The sequence below is a fragment of the Camelina sativa genome, chromosome 19 (assembly GCF_000633955.1).
Source record: "Camelina sativa cultivar DH55 chromosome 19, Cs, whole genome shotgun sequence".
NCBI classification, from domain to species: Eukaryota; Viridiplantae; Streptophyta; class Magnoliopsida; order Brassicales; family Brassicaceae; genus Camelina; species Camelina sativa.
Window position 1 is genome coordinate 8,876,965 of NC_025703.1, and position 24,655 is coordinate 8,901,619.

Genomic DNA, 24,655 nt, shown 5'->3' on the forward strand with positions numbered 1-24,655 from the left:
ACTTTAACATAGAAGTGTTTTGGCAAAACAAACACACTACTCCAGAAATTCACCATCCCATAGATGACTGAGGATATTAACCTGATTTTTCCAGCAAAAGAGAGGAACTTTGCAGTCTAAGAGTGTCCACAGTTGCTTACAAAGTCCTAGTCTCTGCTGTCATCATCTTCTCCCTCTGTTGTCATTATCATTTTGCTTTTCTTCTCCTATATTATTGGGTTTTCACTCTCAGGGTCTACTTCTTTTCTTCTCAAACCAGTTTCTTGATCTTTGTCTAGGCCAATTAGTCTCCAAGAATGGATACTTCGAACGAAAATGATGAGTTCCCCATTCTCCCAATTCTAGAAGTAACACCTCCTCGTGCTCGCTCTTGCACTTTTACCTTCAGGAATCGTAGTCTTTCTCTCTCGAACCCAACTCTCTCCACTAAAGGAGTTGACAACTCGAGTGTGGTTTTAGGCTACACAGGTCCTCTTCAAACCCAGAGAATAAGACCTCGTTTGGTGCAAATGAGTGTTCCTCTTTACCCTACTCGCAGAACTGAACCTCACTTCCTTCCTTCTCCTCAAGAACCTCTTCATCCCTCCTCTACCGTTGATGTTCAACCTGAAGAAGATTTTGTCTTCCAAAACGCAAATCTCTGGAGATCTGGACAGTTAGGGATGTGTAACGATCCTTATTGTACTACTTATCCTTCTTACTACAACCGCCAAGTTGCTCAATTTCACACTTCTAGAGTTTCTGCCTCTAGGGTATGACTTATAAGTATGTTCATTGTTGCTTCTACTTACCTTTGAGAGACTCAAGTAACCATAGCTGACACAAGGGGTCTTTTCCTTTTTCTTGTTTAGTTTCACACTGTTCTGTATGATGATGCTAGAGGTTGGGCTAAGCTATTTGACTCCTCTGCTCGTAGAAGCTTACCATGAATCATGAATCCTCATTCCAAATTCGTTCAAGTCTGGACAAGAATCTTAGCCTTTTCAAGCTTAGTAGCCATTTTTGTAGATCCTCTCTTCTTGTTCCTCTTATTGATCCACCATGTATGTTGCCTTCTCTTTCTCTATCAGTCTCTCTTGCTTGACTGTACACGTTTTTATGAGTTTACTATTACTGCAGGACAACAAATGCATAGCGATTGATTGGCCTACAACTAACAAGTTGGTGTCTATTAGAAGTATAACGGATCTTATATTCTCTGTTAACATACTGGTTCAGGTGTGTCTCCTTTGTTCCTCATCTCCTATGTAAGGAAACTTATTGGCTTTAATGCTTCTTTGATCACATGTGTTACAGTTTAGGTTGGCCTATGTAGCTCCTGAATCAAGAATAGTTGGCGTCGGCCAGTTAGTTGATCATCCAAGCAAAATTGCTCGCAATTACGTCCGAGGAAAGTTTGTTCTTGATCTGTTCATAGTGTTACCCATTCCACATGTATTTTAGTATTAACCTTCAAATGTTTTTTTTATTAATAACTCTAGTAATGTCGTTTGCTTTTGATTAATGTTAACTCTACAAATGTCATATGAACAGTAGATTTCTCTTTTCTTTTGCTTACATATTATGATATTATGGATACTACCAGCACACTTGGGTACACTCAGGGGAGAAGCTGAGGAACAGATTATACGGGCTACGGTTCTTTTTCAATACCTTCCAAAGTTATATAGACTCTTACCTCCTCTTGCTGGACAAACACCGACCGGCTTCATATTTGAGTCAGCCTGGGCCAATTTTGTTATTAATCTTCTTACCTTTATGCTTGTTGGTCATGCTGTTGGTTCTTGCTGGTATCTTTCTGGTCTGCAGGTATATAATATAACTCTGTGTTTTTTAAAGATCCTCTTTATATTTATAGAGTGACTTAAATATTTGTTCTCGTTGTTTTGCTTTTTTCACAGAGTTAAGAGATGCATGTTGAATGCTTGGGATGTTTCTGGGGAAGAACGTAAAAATCTTATCGACTGTGCTCGTGGAATTCATGCATCATAATTCAACGCTTGTTTTCAAGAGAATGCTAGTATTTATGGAATCTATTTGAAGGCAGTGAATCTTACCATTCAATCTAAGTTCTTCACAAGATACAGTTATTCTCTGTTTTGGGGATTCCAAGTAAGTTGGGATCTATTTTAAGTTCATTTCAGGTTTGGTTTTTGTTGCAACTATTAGTATTTGAATCACTTAAGTCTTAACTAATGTCAAAATGTTTTCAATATTGAAAGCAAATAAGCACACTTTGTGGAAACTTGACCCCAAGTTACTCAGTGGGAGAGGTTTTCTTTACAATGGGTATCACTGGACTAGGGCTTTTGCTTTTTTTGTGCGGCTTATTGGCAATATGCACAACTTCCTCCAATCTCTCGATCGAAGGTAAGCACATTTCATCAATAGTATCTCAAAACAAAAAATATTTTGAGGAGATGGTGGGTACTTGGCTAAATCACCAAGTGTAATGATGACTTGTGCATGTCCTGTTTTAGGAGGATGGAAATGATGCTGAGGCAGCGTGATGTGGAGCAGTGGATGAGCCACAGACTGTTGCCAGAAGATATAAGAAAGTCTGTGCTCTGTGGCATATTTGATTTTCATAAGCTATGTAATGTGTCCTTTAAAAACTAATCAACTCAATAATTGTTCAGGAGAGTACGCGAGGCTGAACGGTACAATTGGGCTGCTACTAGATGAGTTAACGAAGAGTTTCTCTTTGAGAATATGCTTGATAACCTCCAAAGAGATATAAGACGACACCTCTTCAAATTTCTCAAGAAGGTAAACTTCAATAAGTAACAGTCACATGAAAGCATTAATTAGTATCCATCACTAAGTATTATTTTTGTGTACTAAAGACTCCATGATGTTAAACTTCTGAATCCAACTGTGTATACAGATAATAGGAATAGATTAACCACTACTGAAACTCAATTGTAAGGCTTTGATATGTTTATGGGTTTGCAGGTGAGGATATTTTCCTTGATGGATGAATCAATCTTAGATTCTATCCGTGAGAGGCTGAAACAGAGGACTTACATAAGGGGTAGCATGGTGTTGCACAACAAAGGTCTAGTTGAAAAAATGGTATTCATAGTGAGAGGTGAGATGGAGAGCATTGGAGAAGACGGCTCTGTTCTGCCATTATCGGAAGGCGACGTTTGTGGTGAAGAACTTCTCACTTGGTGTCTTGAACGCTCTTCTATAAACCCTGGTATCTAATAAGATTTTGACTCTGTGTTTAACTTGAAACAAAAGCCTTGTTAGAAGACTCTTGATTGAGGAAAAGCTTTGAACTGAATATGTTTTGAAACTGTGGCAGATGGGACAAGGATAAAGATGCCACCAAAGGGACTGCTTAGCACAGAAACGTTAGGTGTGTGACAAACGTGGAGGCGTTTTCGCCGAGTGTACCAGATCTTGAAGATGTAACGAGCTTGTTGATCAAAGGTCAATTAAAACCCAAGGTGCACTCAACCACGATCTAGTGGTGTCGTCGTAACACTTCAGGATCGAATCCACAGAGACCAAGCAATGCACTATGAGATTGTATAGATTCGAATATAGCTAAGGCAAAAAGAAAGTTTGTGTTTCAAGTATCAAATTAAAACAGAAAATAAATAAGGGTTTTGAAATCAAGGAAAGATATTGGGCGTAGGGGATCAGTTAGGGGATACAACCACAAATTTAGATGATAGATTTGGAAAGCATTAAAAACCATTCTTGAACTCAAATCTCAATTATAAAGCTAACCTACTTCCGCAGCGTTAGCTAACTATGCAAAGAAATAACTAGACCCTAAACTTCTGTTTGAATCTAGCTAAACAAGCAAGCATTAAAGTCCAAGTTTGATTCGTTCAAAAGGTGCCTCAACTTCAACTTCTGTTGGCTAAGGTCCACCTTGCTCACCTATGTTTCTTTCAAGTAACTCAACAACACTTTCGGTGCCACGATGAATTTAACCTAAGATTTTAATCTAGGTGACCAATCTAGCTTAAGCATTAAGAACAACAATAGATGAAGAACAATAAGATCAATCCCAAATCTAACAACCTAAGTTTATAGAATCATAAACTCCCCTTTTGAAACCCGAAACCCAATAGTGACACTACTCAGACATGGAAACAAAAGAACAGCAAATGAAAAATGAAGAAAGCATAATTGAATTGAAAAGAGAAATAAAAAGGGTTCAGAATTCTTCTCCAAAGGGTTAGAAAGGATTAGAGATCTTCTCCCAAGGCTTACAAGTACTCAAAAGCTGCGTAAAATCAAAGTTGTCTGTTAAGAGGTCGAGCCTCATGCTTAAATAGAAAAATAAAACCCTAAAAGTCGGTTTAAAACATAAAAGGAAAAGTTGCTTCGGGTACGGGACTGGTCGATCTCAAATGCGGATCAGCCGATCTCGGATGCTTTTCTGCGTTTGCTTCATCTGCTTGCTAGACCAACCGGTCTTCAACCAACTTTAGCTCCAGATGCTTGTTTTCATCTCCAAAACACTCAGTTTCCTCCCAAAGTGACCTAGAACCTGTACAAACTCATAAAAGACTAAAAAGACTCTAAAAGCACACTAGGACTTAACAAAAGACTCAAAACAAGTGTAAAAACCATTGTTAAAATCCCATAAAATACAGACACATCAATTCCCCCAGACTTGAATCTTTGCTTGTCCTCAAGCAAGAACAAACAAAAACTCAGGAACAGAGAAAAGGTTTGAAAGTGGAAACTCACATACTCTTGGAAACTTCTTCTTTGCACTCTTCATCACATCAAATTAAGAACTACTTGATGTACTCTGCCCATGATTAGGATCAACACTCCCTACTCTGAACTCCACAGCCTTAGAGGACCTTCAGTCTCCCCATCATTGTCTATCTACATCAGATTAATAAAAAGGTGCGGTCTTACCATGGGAGTATCAATCATCGAACTTTTTGACTCCTTCAACCTTTTATCGCCCAAGACCTCCTCATATGCTCCCTTTCCTCTCTCTTTTCTCACTTCCAAAGGATTGATATCTCCCTAATTTTCTAGGGTATCATTTTTTTTTTTTAATCAATCCTTTGCTCTTTTTATTTTTGGGACAGATTTCCATGAGTTCCGAAACAAGCACGGGTTTACGCACACCCCTTGGCTCACTTCTTTTATTACCTATATCCTTTTATTCCTTTCTTCTTCTTCTCTTTTTTTTTATGAGTATTGAAGGGAAAAGAGAGGGGAAGCATACTTTGTGAGGAGATGCATGTCTTGTAAGGCTTAAGGGAGGAGTCTTGTCTGATGTATCCCAAGCCCCAAGGTAAGAAATTAAATCCGGTTAAGTCTTGTCAAAGCTAGAGACAACTTCTGGTTCAACTTATTGTCCTCCTTGGCGAGTGTCTTTTGGGGCGTGTTGAGCTTGCTCATGTTCATTCCAAACTTCATTCCAAACCAGAGGTACAAAAGTAATCATAAGAGTGTTAGATCAAAGCAGAAATTCCTAGAAAAGCTCATAATTTCCATTTTTTTTTTTCAAGGAAAAAAAAAAGACTCGATAAAAACGACTCAAAAGAAACAAAGTTAGCAACTTGGAGACATCCCTCCCCCGGACTTACTTCACACCGGGAAATAAAACCAAGAAAAGGTACCGCTGATAAAAAGAAATTAAAAAAAAGAAAACCCTAGATAAAGAGAAAGGAGAACCCGTGGTGAAACAGCAGTCCAGTGAGAAGGCGAGGAGGTCGCAGAACGGTCAGAAAGAAGAGGCTCAATAGCTGCATCCTCGTCGTCACAGGTAGCAGTGGGATCCAACGGTGGTGGTGCAAAACAGGATGGAGCGAGTCCTTGAAGCCAAGTAGCCAGTCGAGTGAGTAGCATGTTGTTCTTTTTCTGAGTGTTGTAGACCCACCTTTCAAACTCAGAGTGAGGTTCTTGAATAGGTTGGGTAGCAACAAACTGGCTGACATCAAAAGGAGGTAATTGTGGGAACGAGCGAGCATGGTGTGAGGACTCGGCAGCAGCTGCCGACTGTGTACTGCGTGGGGGCTTGAGGGAAGCATAGCCACCCGCCTCCATCCATACGACCTCGTCAAGGTCACACAGTGCTAACTCTGGAGGCTCGAAGGCAAAGTTCTCCGTTTTGCGAAGTGAAGTGCAGGATGGCATAGGAATCCGCATGTACCGAAATTTACCAGCCTTGTCCTGAAATTGGTAGACAAAATTCTGACCCACAAGAATCTCACTAGTGAACAGGAACTTGAGGTCAAGGAGCTTCTTCTTCTGGATCGAAGTGGATGAAACAATGCCGCAATAGTCGATGATGGGTGTCACCAAACTACCGATGAGTATCCTCTTATTCTTTGCTTTAGCCATGTCTTTTCGGACCTGCTCAAACTCCTTAGAAAGTAAGAGTCCAAAATTAACGTCATGAGTTTGATGGTGGACTGGAGAAGTCGGAGGATGCAGGAACCGACGAAGACCGTGAAAGAACATCCACAACTCAGGTAGCTGCAATGTGCTAGTCTCAGCCCTAGCATAAATGGTGTTGCTCAGGAATTTAGCAGTGATCCGAACGACTGGGTTGCGAATGCGGGATTGCCTGGCTCCGCGTGAGACATAGTTTCCAGCTCCAATCAGGTTCCAAACATCTGACCTGCTTTCGAGCTTGTCCATTTTACATTGCTTGTGCCGAGAGAAACTAAAAACGTCACAAAGGTCGAACATGGAGATGGTGTAATGCTTCCTGCACAGAAAGAAGCTGATCGAACAATGCTCAGCCAACAAATCAGGACCAGCAGACAGATCGACCCTCACAGTGGCCAGAAACTCACGTGAAAGCTTCTTATGTAAGTCCCATGCCTTCTCACCAAAAGAACCAAACCCCATGTGCTTTAACAATTCATCAAAATCCGCAAGTATGGCCATTCTCTCAAAAATCTCTCGATCAGCAAACCGAGTTGGCTCCATCTTGCACTGATTCAGCAACTTTAACCACTTGGCATCCTCATCAATCTAAACGCGGGTTGGTGGTTCATCGGAAGGGGTTGCAGGTTCCTTACCACTGCATCGTCGTTTAGGCATTAGCTGCAAAAGAAAAGAATTTCAAGAAGTAAGATAATAAAATCAATTGAAAATTCTCCTAATCACCCAACATAAGTTACAAGCATAGTTCTAAATTCAAGCCACATCAGCCTAATTCTAGTTCTGAAACTTCCATAGACCTATTCAACCATTAAATCACAGCTCAAATAGGTAGGAGAATTGAAAGAGTCATGGACGACCAAAATTGAACCTTGAGATCGCCGAGAATCTAACATAAGAATGGGCAAAAGAAAAACTTACCTTGTTTGACTTCGAGTCTAAAAGTGAGAATATGAAAAAGGATCGAATCCAAGTGAAGTGAGTCCACACCTCAACAAATCAAAGAAAAATCGAGAAGGAGAGAGGTGGGTGTCGAAAACGGGGGCGGCGAGAGGGAAGAAAGGAAGAAGATGAAATTAGGTTTATATATCTGGTACTGGACACGGATCCGGTTTAATCCGGTTAATTTTAAGTTCGATGACCAGATTAAACCGATTTCCTTCTCTTTTCTCTTTTTCCCTCGAACTACTTACATGGACGGAGATTGGCTGATCCAGAAATAGATTGGCCGATCCTGAATGACTGGGGAACACTCTGTTTGTAAAAGAATTTGCATCGTCTGCGCTTCGAATATGTCCCATGAAGACTCAATACGACTACAACGAGCGGGTAACTCCTAAAAAAAAAAAAACAAACCAAAAATCCTAAAAGAAACATGAAAAGAGAGGGGAAGAAACAAACTAAGTCCATTGGGTTGCCTCCCATTAGCGCTTGTTTAAAGTCACGAGCCTGACTTTTCTTGCTGCTCAGGCAGCGAGGGGAGCGTGGGGATCCATTAGAGGAATAACAGTTTCCTCAGTTGGGTCGTGATCAGCGAGATAAGGCTTGAGGCGTTGACCATTGACAGTAAACTCCTTACCATCATGGTTCCATAGAACGACGGCTCCATAGGGCATAACTTCTTTGATGCGGAAAGGTCTAGACCAACGAGAACGTAGCTTGCCAGGAAAGATCCATAAATGAGAGTTGAAGAGTAGAACCAAGTCGTTAGCAGCAAAATCCTTTGGAACAATTTTCTTGTCATGCATCGATTTAGTGCGCTCTTTGTAGATTTTGGTGCTTTCATATGCATTCATTCGGATCTCATCAAGCTCATTGAGCTGAATTAAACGTCGTTCGGCCGCGGTCTTGACATGGAAGTTCATTTGCTTTGTTGCCCAAAGTGAATTATACTCGAACTCGACAGGTAGATGGCAGACTTTCCCATAGACCAACTTAAATGGTGTGGTTCCAATAGGTGTCTTATAAGCGGTCCGATAGGCCCATAAAGCATCGTCGAGTTTAGCATACCAATCCTTGCGTGTTGAATTCACCGTCTTCTCCAAGATGTTCTTAATTTCACGGTTTGAAATCTCCACTTTCCCACTAGTTTGAGGGTGATATGGGGTAGCGACCTTGTGTGTTACTCCAAGCTTCTTCAGAAGATTCTCGAAGAGTTTATTGATAAAGTGAGTTCCTCCATCGCATATCACCACCCGCGGGACACCGAACCGTAGAAAGATTATGTGTTTGAACATTTTGAGAACGACCTTCGAATCATTCGTGGGACTCGCCAATGCTTCTACCCATTTGGAGACATAGTCTACGGCCACAAGTATGTAAAGGTTGCCATAAGAAGGTGGGAAGGGTCCCATGAAGTCGATTCCCCAACAGTCAAACACTTCGATTTCCAAGATAAAATTATGTGGCATCTCATTCCTTTTGCTTATGTTCCCACGTCGCTGGCAAGAATCACATCGGGAGACAAAATCGTTTGCATCACGAAACAGAGTGGGCCACCATAGGCCTGCTTGAAGTACTTTGGTTGCGGTTTTGAATGTAGCAAAGTGGCCTGCGTAGTTGGACCCATGACAGTGAAAAAGAATTCACGGAACTTCTGATTCTGGGACACACCTTCTGTAAAGGCCATCGGCACAATGCTTGTAAAGATACGGCTCATCCCAGAAGTAACGCTGCACATCCCGCAAGAAGTTCTTCTTCGCATAACCAGTAAAGTCGGGGGTTCCTCTCCAGTACACAAATAATTTGCGATGTCGGCATACCATGCGGAATCATCGCTAATCTGCTGGAGAACCTTAGCATCGGCTTTATCCTTGAAACATTCCTCATATGCCGCAGCTACATAGACATTCTCTTCAGGAAGTCGGTCATCGATAGGGATCTCAGCATCGATCCTCAGCCTAGAAAGATGATCTGTCACTCCATTATCCACTCCTTTCTTGTCCTTTATCTCAAGGTCGAATTCTTGTAGGAGGAGGATCCATTGTAGCAGCCGTGGTTTAGCATCCTTCTTTGTGAGTAAATAGTGCAGGGCGGCGTGGTCAGTTTGAACAATTACCTCAGAGCCGACCAAGTAGGATCTGAACTTTTCAAACGCAAAAACTATGGCGAGGAGTTCTTTCTCTGTCGTGGCATTTTTGGTCTGAGCTCCATCGAGTGTCCTGCTAGCATAGTAGATGACATGTAACTTACCATCCTTGCGCTGTCCCAAAACTGCTCCAACAGCAAAGTCGCTTGCATCGCACATGACTTCAAATCGCAGATTCCAATCGGGTGGTTGAACTATTGGAGATGAGATAAGAGCCTGTTTGAGGGTAAGGAAAGCTTATAAACATCCTCCATCAAACACAAACAGGTTATCCTTGCAAAGCAGTTGGGCAAAAGTCCTTAATAAACCGTCGGTAAAATCCAGCGTGGCCCAGGAAGCTGCGGATATCTTTCACCGTCTTAGGTGGTTGTAAACTGGACATCACTTCGATCATAGCTTCATCCACTTCTATCCCCTTCGCAGAAATACGATGCCCAAGAACAATCCCATCATTGACCATGAAATGGCACTTTTCCCAATTTAGAACAAGATGTTTGTCCACACAACGTTGAAGAACCCTGCAAAAGTTAGACAAACAAACAGAGAAGGATGAGCCATAAACCGAAAAAATCGTCCATAAAGACCTCCATGATATCTTCTATCAAATCAGTAAAAATTGACATCATGCAACACTGGAAAGTGGCAGAGGCATTGCACAACCCAAAAAGCATTCGTCGATAGGCAAATGTGTCATAGCGGCAGGTGAACGTCGTCTTCTCCTGATCATCCAGATGGATTGGGATCTGAAAGAACCCTGAATAACCATCGAGGAAACAATAGTAAGGATGATTAGCAAGTCGTTCAAGCATTTGATCAATAAAAGGGAGAGGGAAGTGGTCCTTTCTAGTGGTCGCATTCAGCTTGCGGTAATCAATGCACATGCGATGCCCTGTAACAGTCCTTGTGGGGATCAATTCATTCTTTTCGTTTGCAACGACTGTCACTCCACCTTTCTTCGGCACTACGTGCACAAGACTTACCCATGTGCTGTCGGAGATTGGAAAAATTACACCGGCGGCTAAAAGCTTGAGAATCTCCTTCTTTAAAACTTCCTTCAAATTCAGATTTAATCTTCGTTGATGTTCAATAGAGGATTTAGACGGGTCTTTCAGATGGATTCGATGAGAGCACAATTCTGGTGAAATACCTGAAATGTCATCTAGAGAGTAGCCCAAAGCTCTCCTGTACTTTCTCAACTCGCAGAGCAAGAGTGCAGTCTCAACATTGTTCAGGTTAGAATTAATAATCACTGGATAAGATGAATTTGGTCCAAGATAGGCATACCTGAGGCCCTCAGGGAGTGGTTTCAGATCCAGATTTGGAGCTTTCAGCTCGCTCGAATCCTCATGGTCACCTTCGGTTGCGGTGCAAAGGTTGAAATCGGCTAATCCAGAGACAGGAATGGTTGATCCTCCATGTTCGTCAGTGATGTTCACAGAAAAGACCGGATTGGCCGATCCTACTGCTGGATCGGGCAATCCAGTCCGTATGTTGACGAACAAAACTTCACGTTCGAGGGCCGCTGCAGCGTTAAGTGCCTCTGCCATGTTGACAGTCTCCTCAGCTAAGTAACCTAGCTCTGGTTCCTCCTTTGTCAATGCTACCGCTAGATTGTCGTTTGAGCAAACCTCTTCATAGATCTCGATTGGTATCTCTTCAACCGTATCAACCCAGAAGGTTTGACCGTCAATGGTCGGCTTTTTAGCCGCCTTCCCAAGATTAAATTGCAGTACCAAATCATCCATGTGCAGATCTATTTACCCTTCTCGGACGTTTATCATTGCACCCGCATTAGCCAAGAAAGGCCTACCTAGTAGAATAGGGTCTTTAGATTCCTCATCAAGCTTCAGAACAATAAATTCTGTAGGTATATAGCAATTCCCAGTTTGTATTGGAAGGTTCTCCAACAACCCTTCTGGACGTCTAGTAGAACGGTCAGCTAGGACAAGGGTGACTTGCGTCGGCTTAAAGGTGTACAACCCAAGTCTAGTCGCTACACTTAGTGGCATCAAACTTACACTGGCTCCAAGATCGCATATACAGTGACTGAACTTGAGCTCTCCAATCGTGCAAGGTAGCGTAAAAGGGCCTCGGTCCCCACATTTTTCAGGCATTCGGTTTTGGAGCATGGCGCTACACGCATGCGTAAGATACATCACTCCTTGTTCCAGGCTGAGTCTATCGGTCAGGATTTCCTTCATATACTTCTTGAGAGATGGAACCATTCGCACTGCTGCGATAAATGGTAGTCGGACTTGAAGCTCACCTACTACTGATTTTAGCTTCGCATACTCACGCTCTTTTATCTTCGTCTTACGGCGGGTTGGAAAAGGAAGTTTGGGCGTATACGTTCGCTGGGGTTTGTTGTTAGGCTCTTTATCAACTTCATTGGCACCTGAACTCACAACATCATCCGCATTCTGTTAGGTGTTTCTGACTGGGTCATTGTTCTGTTCGGGTACCTCGGATCGGCCAGTCTGCTCAGAGGATCGGTCAGTCTTTTTTATCAGCGGTGGTCCTTCTATCTCCTTCCCACTTCGGAGAGTAATGGCGTTCAGGAATTATTTTGGGTTGGCCTCAGACTTGCCTGGTAGTGTTCCTGGAGGTGCTTTGACTCTCGCTGAAGCTTGGGCCACCTGGTTTTCTAAGACCCTAACATGAGTGTTCAACGTTTCGATCCTCCCATTCAGCTCCAAATACATGTTGTGTATCTTGACATTGATCTCTCCAGCATTTTTCTTTTGATTATCCATGAGAGCTTGCATCATCTACTCTAATTTGCTTTCTTGTTGGGCAGCTGGTTGTTATTGTAGTGCTTGAAAGCCTTGTGCGAAATTGTTTGCTTGAGGCTTTTGCTGAAAGTTTGATCCTCCAAATCTCGTCCCCTTGGCTTGAAATCCCTGCGTGAAGTTGTTCTGCTGAGGTCGCGGTGGATAAATCTAATCCTGAGGATTTTTGACATTAGTGCTTCGGTAGGATAGATTAGGGTGGTTTCGGAAATTCTGATTAAAGTCGCGGTTCTGAAAATTCCCTTGTCCTCTAATGTAGTTAACCTCCTCCGTACCCTCAAGGTATGTCTCGACTCCAAAATCCGCATATCCCCTAGCATGTTCCTCGCACAAGTTAACGTTCTGGTGATCCCTTTTTAGTAGGAGATTCACCTTGGCTGTGAGATCCTTAATAGCATCAGTCTCGACCGCATTGACCCGCACCGTACGATCATAGTCTGTGCCGTGATTGCTATTGCTTGCCGCAAGATTCTCTATCAGTGCATTGGCCTCATTTGCGGTGTTGGTGGAGAAATCTCCTTTGCTAGCTGTGTCTAACGCCATCTGATACTTTTGCTCGATACCCCCATAGAAAATGTTCATCAGGTTTTCTTGGGTGTAACCGTGGTGAGGGCAGTCTCTCAGATATTCCTTGAACCTCTCCCATGCTTCGCAGAAAGTCTCCATACTTCCTTGAGAGAATGAAGTGATTTTGCTTCGCAACTTGGCTGAGCATGATTTGGTGTAGAAGTGGTTCAGGAAAGCAGCTCTACATTGTGCCCAAGTGGTGAGTGATCCAGGATCCAGTAGATTCAGCCATCTTAGCGCCTTGTCCGCCAAAGAAAACTGGAACAAAGTCAGCATGAGGTAGTCGTAAGGGACACCATTGGACCTTGTCGTGCTAGTCAGTCTTTCAAAAGCCTCGATGTGATCTAGAGGACTCTCCGATGGCAACCCGTGGAACACACGATTCTGAACCAAATTGATTAGACTATGCTTAATCTCATAGTCTTGCCTCGCAGGAGCAGGTGGTTGAATCGCATATCGGTTTGCAAATAGCCTATTTTGAGCATCTTCATCCCTCAGGGTGGTTTGCCTTGCAGGCGGATTTGGTGCGACTTGCTCTTGTTGGTCCTGCCTCTGCTGTTGTTGGATTATACCAAACTGAGGGTTGGGTTGACGAACCCCTGTTTCTTCTCCGTCAGCCATAGGGTTGGTTTGGGCTTTTGCTCTCCGGTTTTCGCGTTCAAGCTGTGCTAACTCCTTGTTTCTCAGTATATGCAAATCGGCTTGTTTGTTGCTCCTTGTATGCATACACCTGAAACAGAGGAAAAAGATTGCAAGAACTAGTTAGTAAACTAAAATAAAATAACCTTAGACTAAACGTGAATCTAAAATTTCAAAGGCAGCGTTTTGGTCCTCGGCAACGACGCCAAATTGATCAAAGGTCAATTAAAACCCAAGGTGCACTCAACCACGATCTAGTGGTGTTGTCGTAACACTTCAGGATCGAATCCACAGAGACCAAGCGATGCACTATGAGATTGTATAGATTCGAATATAGTTAAGGCAAAAAGAAAGTTTGTGTTTCAAGTATCAAATTAAAACAGAAAATAAATAAGGGTTTTGAAATCAAGGAAAGATATTGGGCGTAGGGGATCAGTTAGGGGATACAACCACAAATTTAGATGATAGATTTGGAAAACATTAAAAATCGTTCTTGAACTCAAATCTCAATTATAAAGCTAACCTACATCCGCAGCGTTAGCTAACTATGCAAAGAAATAACTAGACCTTAAACTTCCGTTTGAATCTAGCTAAACAAGCAAGCTTTAAAGTCCAAGTTTGATTCGTTCACAAGGTGCCTCAACTTCAACTTCTGTTGGCTAAGGTCCACCTTGCTCACCTATGTTTCTTTCAAGTAACTCAACAACACTTTCGGTGCCACGATGAATTTAACCTAAGATTTTAATCTAGGTGATCAATCTAGCTTAAGCATTAAGAACAACAATAGATGAAGAACAATAAGATCAATCCCAAATCTAACAACCTAAGTTTAGAGAATCATAAACTCCCCTTTTGAAACCTGAAACCCAATAGTGAAACTATTCAGACATGGAAACAAAAGAACAGCAAATCAAAGATGAAGAAAGCATAATTGAATTGCAAAGAGAAATAAAAAGGGTTCAGAATTCTTCTCCAAAGGGTTAGAAAGGATTAGAGATCTTCTCCCAAGACTTACAAGTACTCAAAAGCTGCGTAAAATCAAAGTCGTTTGTTAAGAGGTCGAGCCTCGTGCTTAAATAGTAAAATAAAATCCTAAAAGTCGGTTTAAAACATAAAAGGAAAAGTTGGTTCGGGTACAGGCCTGGTCGATCTCAAATGCGGATCAGCCGATCTCGGATGCTTTTCTGCGTTTGCTCCATCTGCTTGCTAGACCAACGGTCTTCAACCAACTTTAGCTCCAGATGCTTGTTTTTATCCCCAAAACACTCAATTTCCTCCCAAAGTGACCTAGAACCTATACAAACTCATAAAAGACTAAAAAGACTCTAAAAGCACACTAGGACTTAACAAAAGACTCAAAACAAGTGTAAAAACCATTGTTAAAATCCCATAAAATACAGACACATCACTTGTTTTCAAGATTCTTAAGAAGCGAGTACAAGGAGCCATAAGGTACGAGTCTCCTTATTGGAGGTTACAAGCAGCTATGCAGATTCAAGTGGCTTGGAGATAACGAAAGAGACAGCTCCAGAGATTATACACTGCTCAGTCCAGTTACAACCGTTAAGTTGGATGATAATGTTTTGGTTTGGTAGATTAGTAATAATATCTAAGTAAAAAGACTAGCGGTTGTGGTACTCATAGTTGTAATATATAAGATGCCTCGATGACTCATCCGTTTGTAATCTATAAGATGTCTCAGTGATTCACTCATTAGTGATATTGAAAGTTGAGTATGAAACTTGTTTCTCCTGAGTGACTTAAGTTCCAATGTTCACTTCAGTTCTATTGGCGGTTTATGGTTAACCAATGGAAAATTTACACATTCGATTAAAACGAGTTGAATAAATAAATCAGTCCGACGTGGCTTGAGTAGTTGGGCTCATAATTTTGGCCCATTTAATATTGATCTTAATTACTAGTACACTTGGTACTTTTAACTGTAAGAAAGTAAGATAAAGAAACAGAATCAGCAATGTAATAAATGACAATTTACCTCCAATTAATTAGTGACAGTTGGTAATCAAATATTTCAGAATCATTTACAAAATCGTGTACACATTTTAAAAGGAAAACATCTTAATTATTCCCTCTTAATACTGAATATTCAATATTTTCCACCATTAACTTGTAATATTCATGGATTTATTTCCATAAATCACTTAAAATTTACAATGCATAAACAGAAATTAAAGAAAAAAAAAGATAGAGACAGAGGAGAGAGAGAGAGAAGAGACAATGAGATAAACAATGTAATAAAAAGTCAAAGTACTGACTTTTCCAGACATGAGTTTCTTTTTTTCTTTTTTCTTACTTACAATAATACACTCTTCCTTGACGGGGCTATACGAAGAAGAAGACCCCTGACTTGGTCATCGTCGTCTCCTTTCTTTAGTTCTTCTTCACACCAATTAACCAAACCTCTCAAACTCCTCTGCTTCTTCATTCCAACTTCCTTGTCCGTCTCAGATTTTTTTCCCCTTAAGACCTAGATTCTTTCTTTCTTGAAACCTTGATTTTGGTCAAGAAAATGGCTTCCCGCAACGAGAACGATGATATCCCCATGCTTCCAATTTCAGACTCGTCATCTCGTACCAGAGCTTTCACTTCCAGGAGTCACAGTGTGTCCCTCTCAAACCCTACTTCTTCCATTGACGGATTCGACAACTCAACTGTGGTTTCAGGATACACGGGTCCTCTTCGAACTCAGAGACGTCCTCCTTTAGTTCAAATGAGTGGTCCTCTTACCTCTACTCGCATACCTGAACCTCTCTTTCTTCCTCATCCTTCTACTACTACTACTACTACTTCTTCTGGTGCCTCTTCTCAGCTTGACGATGAGTTCGTTTTGAAACACGCGAATCTCTTCAAATCTGGACAATTGGGGATGTGTAATGATCCTTACTGCACTACTTGTCCTTCTTATTACAACCGTAAGGCAGCTCAAATGCCTCATTCCAGAGTCTCTGCCATTTTTGATTCCACGGTAAAAGTTTTGATTTTTTTTTTACTTCACATTCACAAAATAGCTTCAGTCTCAAGTAAATAGTGTTGCTGAAGCATAGTCTTTTTGCTTTCTTGCTAGTTCCATAATGCTCTGTATGATGATGCTAAAGGTTGGGCTAGGAGTTTTACTTCCTCTGCTAGTAGATACTTTCCTAGAATCATGAATCCTCATGCCAAAGTGGTTCAAAGCTGGACTAAATTCTTTGCCCTTTCATGCTTGTTAGCTATTTTTATAGATCCTCTCTTCTTCTTCCTCATTAAAGCCCAAGAGGTAGTCTTTCCTTCATAGATACCTCTCTCTATCTATTTGCTTCTCCCGTGTTGTTATCTTGCCTTTTAACCTTTTTAACCATCTTTCTTACTGTAGAGAAACAAATGCATTATGATTGATTGGCCAATGACTAGAGCTTTTGTAGCTGTAAGAAGTGTGACAGATGTTATATTCTTTTTTAACATTCTACTACAGGTTTGTTTCCTTTGCTTATTCTTACTCCATCTCTTTTTTAAAACAAAATCTGTTGGCTTTAGTGCTCCCTTCTTCCATATTTGTTGCAGTTCCGATTAGCTTATGTAGCTCCAGAATCTACTGTGGTTGGTGCTGGCCAGTTAGTTAGTCATCCGAAGAAAGTTTTCCTCCATTACCTCCGAGGAAAGTTTTCCCTTGACTTGTTCATATTGATGCCACTTCCACAGGTATTGTAATGTTAAGAGTTACTACTGGTTTTAAGTAATGTGGTAATCAGAAAATGTTGTTTACCACACATTTTTCCTTTCTCTTCTTTTCGTATACAGATATTGATATTATGGATAATACCAAAACACTTGGGGGTATCCGGAGCAAACTATGCTAAAAACCTTTTAAGAGCTGCAGTTCTTTTCCAATACGTTCCAAAGTTATATAGACTTTTACCATTTCTTGCTGGACAAACACCAGCAGGATTCATATTTGAGTCAGCTTGGGCCAATTTTGTTATTAATCTTCTCACCTTCATGCTTGCTGGACATGTTGTTGGTTCTTGCTGGTATCTTTTTGGTCTGCAGGTATGACAAAGTTCTCAAAATGTCCTTTCATATATCCAGCCGGTTATGCTTAGAATACTTATCTTGTCTGTTTCCCTTTTTCTTTGGTCTCTTACAGAGAGTTAACCAATGCCTTCGAAATGCTTGCGGTAGTCTTGACCGTAGATGTCGAGATCTTATAGACTGTGGTAATGGAAATAGCAGCGATGTACTAGCACGAGCTGCCTGGAGAGATAATGAGAGTGCCAGTGCTTGTTTCCAAGAAGATGGTTTTCCTTATGGAATCTATTCGAAAGCAGTCATTCTTACCAATCATTCTAGTCTCTTCACAAGATATAGTTACTCTCTCTTCTGGGGGTTTCAGGTAATTGTGTTTTTTTTTTTCTTTCTTTCTTCAGTTGTTTAGTAGCAAACTAAAAAGAAATACTCAAATACTTTGCAATGATTGGCATATTTGGAGCTCTTCATTAATGTCAGTTTTTGTTTATAATTCTCAAAGCAAATCAGCACTCTTGCTGGTAACCTAGTCCCAAGCTACTTTCTAGGGGAGGTGTTCTTTACTATGGGTATCATTGGATTGGGTCTTTTGCTTTTTGCCCTTCTTATTGGCAATATGCAAAATTTCCTTCAAGCTCTTGGTAAAAGGTAAAAAAATCCTATCATCACATCACTGTACAAAAAGTAGATATTTCAAGACATTATGGTTGGTCTTGTGAATTACTACTAAGTACTCTGGTGATATTGCTTTGTCTATCTTAGGAATATGGAAATGACGCTAAGACGGCGTGATGTGGAGCAATGGATGAGCCATAGACGGTTGCCTGACGGTATAAGAAAGTATGTGGACTGATGCCTATTATACTTTGCTTCTCAGTTGAAGATTTTTGTTTCAAAGAATTGCATTGGTCTCTGTAGTGTCACTATAAAACTAAGTGAATTGTTTTTTCAACATTTTCAGGAGGGTGCGAGAAGCTGAGCGGTTCAACTGGGCTGCTACTAGAGGCGTTAACGAAGAATTGCTATTTGAGAACATGCCTGATGACCTTCAAAGAGATATAAGACGACACCTCTTCAAATTTCTCAAGAAGGTAAACATCAGAGTCCAGTTCCCACATCATGGCTCTATCTCTCTCAGAGTGTTTTAAAGAGCTACTTATGGAATCTAGCTGTATATCTCACAAAAAATAACCATTGCTGAGAATACTGTTGAAATGTTGATGGGTTTGCAGGTGAGAATATTTTCTTTGATGGATGAATCAGTCTTAGATTCCATCCGTGAGAGGCTGAAACAGAGGACATACATAGGGAGTAGCACAGTGTTGCACCGCGGAGGACTAGTTGAGAAAATGGTATTCATAGTGAGAGGTGAGATGGAGAGCATTGGAGAAGACGGTTCCGTTCTACCATTATCGGAAGGCGATGTTTGTGGTGAAGAACTCCTCACTTGGTGCCTCGAACGCTCTTCTGTAACCCCCGGTACCATCCCTTTTTTTACTCAGTGTTTATAAATCTCAACGTTCTCGGTTCCTTATGTAGCACTTTTAGCTTTGGAACTGAGTATGTTTTGAAACCTTCAGATGGGACGAGGATAAGGATGCCAGCAAAAGGGTTGCTTAGCAATAGAAATGTTAGGTGTGTGACAAATGTAGAAGCGTTTTCGCTGTGTGTAGCAGATCTTGAAGACGTAACGAGCTTGTTCTCGAGATTCCTAAGGAGCCATAGAGTCCAAGGAGCCATAAGGTACGAGTCTCCATATTGGAGGCTACAAGCTGCTAGGCAGATTCAAGTGGCGTGGAGATACCGTAGGAGACGGCTACATAGATTATACACTCCTCAGTCTAGTTACAGCCGTTAGTTTGCATTCTTCATTCTTGATGATTATATTGTAAGTTTCGTGGTTTGTTACTTGGTTGTCACATAGATGGTGTTTTGGTATTATAAGATATAGCTCAATGCTTCACTTGAATTCAGTTTTTTTGTTTCTTTTTTTCTTTGTCAATTAGTGACCAAGAATATATCCTAATTCTGAAAGTGAGAGAATGAATGACTCATTTAAGAGAGGAAATGTCAGTTTCAAATCAGTTGGTACGTTGTACTAATTAATCTCCTACTTGTGGAAATCTGGAGGTAGAGAAGTCGCATGATTTAGTTAAAGTTGTTTACATTGTTTTCCAGCTCCGAATGAGAGACATGATGTTGAACAAATCAACAAAGTATACAAACTTATTTGTCCCATTTACAATTCCATAAGACACATTTCTTTTCTTGGAAACTGACATTTAGTTCCAATTGGTAGATGATGAGATGATGATGATGTTTTTGGTTTGGTAGATTAGTATTATATTTACAACTGGTAGATGAATCGATTTTAAGAAATGAAAATGTCATTCGACGAACGATGTGTGGTTTTTTTTTCACACACTTATTTACAGTAAATACACTTATCCAAATTAACCTTATCCCTTATACTATTTTTGTTTCTGAGTTCTTTTTTTCTTCTCGAAACCTTCTCCATACATTCTTAGTCAAATTAACTACCAGAAGTAGTTTTTAGTCAACTCTTATTTGCCCTTTTTTAGTCATTTTCTGTAAGGTCGTATCTCTTTTTTCACTTTGGGAAAGAGATATGGTAAACTACTGTGTTGTTGTTGTTACTATACGTCTGTTAAAGATCAATATAAATATCATGGATTTTATCAATTTAGATAAATTAATTTTTATTAGAGGATCTATGGATGCACTATAATAACTAAAAGTTTTGAAATAAGAAAAATAGTTTTTGACGACAAAATAAGCAATCAAAAAGGAAAAAATATATTATAGTTCAGCAAACCATAAGCAAAATTTAAGTAAATATTTCAATCTTAAGTAGCTCAGCCTCGAACCGTATAAAAGAGCTAAAATTCGTTATGCTAATCATGTAGACCTAAATATATTATATAAAGCCCATTGCAAACATTTAATGGTACATCTAGGTTAGGCCCAAGTTATAACTAGCGGTTCCACGCAGGACCATGCCCTATGGGCAAGAAAAAAGGCATTTGCCTCACGCCCCCAAAATATAAATTCTTTTTTTTATTTTTTTGAACACTCAATTCTGGAAAATATGGTGTATTATTATGGTTTTGAGAATCTTATTATCTCTTAAACAACTCATATATGACTCCTCTTTAATATATATATATATATGTTTAATAAAATATATAAAAAAGAAAATAATACCCTAAATTGTGAATAAATCGAGTAAGGTTGTGAAACATAATCAAGAAAGATTATGAAAAATTGGTGAAAGATTTTATTGAAATAGAAGGAAGAACTGTCATGTTTTAGTTTTTTAGATTATTATTTTGTTTTTTGAAAATTTTATATAATTTTAAGTTTTTAATGTTTATTTATTATAATTTTGAATTTTAATATTTATTTATTTATTTAAAAATATATTAAAATGACCTCCATTGTAAGTTCGTCTTAATCCCCGATAAATCTGGGTACGGTACTGGTTCCACAAAATTAGACGTGCCTGTCATGCGTACGCGGTTCCATGTTAAGTAAATAATGACTTAGCCAGTTATATTTATTTATTTATTATTTTTGAGAGATTCTCAAAAATAGCACTAAAATAAGTTTTTTTCTAAACTTAGCACAATATCTCTAAAATTTCAAAATAGCACCAATTAATTTTTTCAAAATTAAATCTTAAATTCAAAATACAAAATTAAATCTTAAATTCAAAATACTAAACCCTACCTCTTAAAACTATACCCTAAATGTAAAATTAAGAATTCAAACCTAAAAAAAACTCTAAAAATTAATTTTAAATATTTTAATGTGTTAAATAATTCTATTTTTGGAAATTTAGGGAATGTGTGTTATAATTGTCCATAAAAGTATTATTTTAGGGTATTCTCTTTATTTATTTTTTTGTAATTTTGTAAACCTACCATTTGTCAAATCACAAGATATGTACCTACCTTTAGTGAATACAAATGAGTCACCACGAACAGCCAATGTATAAAAAGGGCTAGATAATATTGTCTCTAACTAGATCTACGACATCGTGGTCGTGAGCATAACTTCACAAGAAATGGATTTACCAAGAGATATGTTACTAAAGAACTAGACCATAATTAACGTTTACCACAACGAAAATTGTACTAGACTAGACTACTAGACAATCTAGACCATGAGGTTTATATGCTGAAGTATTTCGTCTATCGACTACTGGTTAGTTAGTACTCATCATCAACATCCTTGTCCATACGTAAATCTCTTAATAAATGTAACACAATCACTAGTAAAAACAGATCATATAGTTACGGAATATTGCTACGAAATAAGTAATAGTTAAAAATAGCCACAAAAAGTTACAGAAAAAGACAAAATATTATCTTTCTTTCGTCTTTCGTACTCTCTCTCTCTCTTTAACATTGAACACAGACACACACAAAAATAACAAATTATGGGTCCTTGGAGTTCGATATTAGTTGTTCAAAGTCGTTATGCTTAGTTCTAACTTTACTATATGTATCATTGTTGCGTCTTTGTGTGTTTTAATATCCTGATATCTCCACTTTTAATTGATTTATGTTTATTTTATCATTCACGCAGAAATTGCTTAAAATTAAGACCCGTGTTCTTAAGGATATTAAAGAAGATGTTTCGAGGAAGAAGTTTCAATGGAAGAAGAAGAAGAAGCTGTAGATGTTTTTTTTGTAACCAAAAAGCCTAATGGGCTCTATGAAACACAAAACAATTCAAGACAATAAGTCCAATTGGATGTGTAATTTTTTATGTATATAATTATTTTTGTTAACTTTTACTTTTTTTTTTGTTGTAAATTACCAGTTTTATTATTAATAAATATCTCATTTTATCTCATAATATTTGCAAATAACTGAATTAATATTAATAAATATCTCATTTATCTCACAATTATAGCGTAGTAATTCGTAACCATTTTATCACTAGTTACAGTGTAGCTAATTGTCACAAATCAATGACGAGCATTTTGTGGGTTCTTGAAGCTAATTGTTACATATAATTCAGACGCTTTCCGTAACAAATACCTACAGTAAACTGTGACATTTCGTAGCAATTTGCTACTATTTCATTGATATCTAAATTATAGCAATTTGCGACAGTTATCTACGACAGAAAATTTTGCTACGACCAAATAATTACTAACCATTTTTGTCACAAATCAGTAACAAAATTAATTTGGCTACAAAAACAAACATTATAGTTACAAATATTTCAGTAACTATATGATCTGTTTTTACTAGTGAATGTTTTCTCTTGCAATTTCGACACGTGCAGTTTGAACTCTTTCGTGTGTGTATATATAATATCTAATCTTAATCGAGTACTTAAGCAATTGCTCAAAAATGTATCCTATTTTATTTTATGAGTCACTATTACGGGTTAGTTAGATTATTAGTAGCATTGTATTTGTATTAGATCTGAATTAAGATCGTTTTTGACGTCATTGCGCTACTTCATTTATTACATAAGGTTACGAGTCCACACGGCCAAAGCACATACATACACATATTATAAATTTATATTATTATGCGCTAATAGCGCGATCAAACTGGGACCTTTTTTTTTTTACAACTAAGGAAGCCCAAGGAGCTTGCGAGTAACGTTTGTCAAGAATCTCCAAAAAAGATAAAGCGAAAGATAAAAACAACAAAAAGAAGGACGAAGAGAGAAAAAGAAAGAAAGAGAGAGAGATCGATATAACAATATTTAGTAAAGAGAAAATAATATTTAATTAATCAATTTAGTGACCATGTAAGTTTAATGTGTATATATATATATATGTATAAGTTTGAGTAGGAGAAGATAAATGAGGTGAACGACGCACCAAGAACACGATATTGTTAACTGTCTGTGAGAGAGTTATGGCTCCAGTTGGATTACCTCCAGGCTTTAGGTTCCATCCAACCGACGAAGAACTCGTAAACTATTATTTGAAAAGAAAGATCAACGGTCAAGAAATCGAGCTTGATATAATCCCCGAGGTTGATCTCTACAAATGCGAGCCATGGGACCTCGCAGGTACGTATGTTTTTACATTATTCTTGTATTCTTTTTAAAAAATAACTAGAAACATCTCTGAAAATTAATGGTTGTGATCGTTAACAAAAACTGTAGAGAAGTCGTTTCTACCGAGTAGAGATCCGGAATGGTATTTTTTTGGGCCACGTGACCGGAAGTATCCAAACGGGTTTAGGACGAACCGAGCAACGAGAGGGGGATACTGGAAATCAACCGGGAAAGATAGAAGAGTGACGAGTCAAAGCAGAGCCATTGGGATGAAGAAGACTTTGGTTTATTATAGAGGAAGAGCTCCTCAAGGGATCCGTACTGATTGGGTTATGCATGAGTATCGTCTCGATGATAAGGATTGTGACGATCCCTCTTCGCTCCAGGTAAAGAAGATCGATGATAATTACGTAGAGAAGCATGGCTATTAAATTTGTTATAATAAAAAAAGCGAACATGTTATTTCTCCATTTCTGTTAGTAACATTATTCGAAAGATGTGTGAATTTTAATATTTAATTTAAATTAAGGCGTATAAGCTTGATATAATGATATATATTCGTTTCTTGCTGTAAGCTGACAAAAGCTTCATTAGGGTTTCGCTTTGTCTTTACTGCGACGAAGACAAAACCATATCTAGTTATCCATTATATAAGACAAATATTCACATCCATTATTTCTTTTATTTATTTATGACTTTCATATGAAGAAGTACGAAAAACGTTTATTCAGTATTTTAAACATTATTCTAACATATAAAGTATCTTAAAACATTCTAGCATAAGAAATATAAACTGTTTGGTTGCAGGACTCGTATGCATTATGTCGGGTGTTCAAGAAGAACGGAATATGTTCAGAGTTGGAATCAGAACAGCAATTACAAATGGGACAATGTAGCTTCACGACGGCGTCAATGGAGATCAATTCCAATAATAACACTAATTACAATAACAACGAATACGAGACAATGTCGCCGGAAGTGGGAGTTTCATCATCTGCCTGCGTTGAAGAAGTAGTCGACGATAAAGACGATTCGTGGATGCAATTTATCACAGATGACGCATGGGACACGTCATCTAACGCCGCAGCTATGGGACATGGTCAAGGGGTTTATTGAC

At 39.0% G+C, this 24,655-nt stretch overlaps 2 protein-coding genes and 1 pseudogene across 2 annotated transcripts; all 3 read left to right on the forward strand.

The window, feature by feature from the left end:
- Window positions 297–15,031, forward strand: LOC104767595 (annotated as a pseudogene).
- Window positions 15,773–19,456, forward strand: LOC104765615 (probable cyclic nucleotide-gated ion channel 20, chloroplastic). Its single transcript, XM_010489365.2, has 11 exons — window positions 15,773–16,450; window positions 16,550–16,741; window positions 16,838–16,936; window positions 17,026–17,163; window positions 17,263–17,511; window positions 17,609–17,854; window positions 17,990–18,135; window positions 18,250–18,327; window positions 18,449–18,578; window positions 18,720–18,966; window positions 19,068–19,456. The coding sequence occupies exons 1-11, from the start codon at window positions 15,995–15,997 to the stop codon at window positions 19,343–19,345; spliced, it is 2,259 nt and encodes a 752-aa protein (XP_010487667.1). The 5' UTR covers window positions 15,773–15,994; the 3' UTR covers window positions 19,346–19,456.
- LOC104765616 (NAC domain-containing protein 86-like) lies at window positions 23,210–24,654 on the forward strand. Its single transcript, XM_010489366.1, has 3 exons — window positions 23,210–23,550; window positions 23,647–23,924; window positions 24,346–24,654. Exons 1-3 carry the CDS (start codon window positions 23,394–23,396, stop codon window positions 24,652–24,654), a joined length of 744 nt encoding a protein of 247 aa, XP_010487668.1. The 5' UTR covers window positions 23,210–23,393.

Coding starts and splice junctions, on each gene's coding strand:
- LOC104765615 (XM_010489365.2), top strand. CDS start 15,995: ATGGCTTCCCGCAACGAGAACGATGATATCCCCATGCTTCCAATTTCA. Junction 17,164..17,262: donor TATTGATGCCACTTCCACAG/GTATTGTAATGT, acceptor TTTCGTATACAG/ATATTGATATTATGGATAAT. Junction 17,512..17,608: donor GGTATCTTTTTGGTCTGCAG/GTATGACAAAGT, acceptor GGTCTCTTACAG/AGAGTTAACCAATGCCTTCG.
- LOC104765616 (XM_010489366.1), top strand. CDS start 23,394: ATGGCTCCAGTTGGATTACCTCCAGGCTTTAGGTTCCATCCAACCGAC. Junction 23,551..23,646: donor CGAGCCATGGGACCTCGCAG/GTACGTATGTTT, acceptor CAAAAACTGTAG/AGAAGTCGTTTCTACCGAGT. Junction 23,925..24,345: donor ACGATCCCTCTTCGCTCCAG/GTAAAGAAGATC, acceptor GTTTGGTTGCAG/GACTCGTATGCATTATGTCG.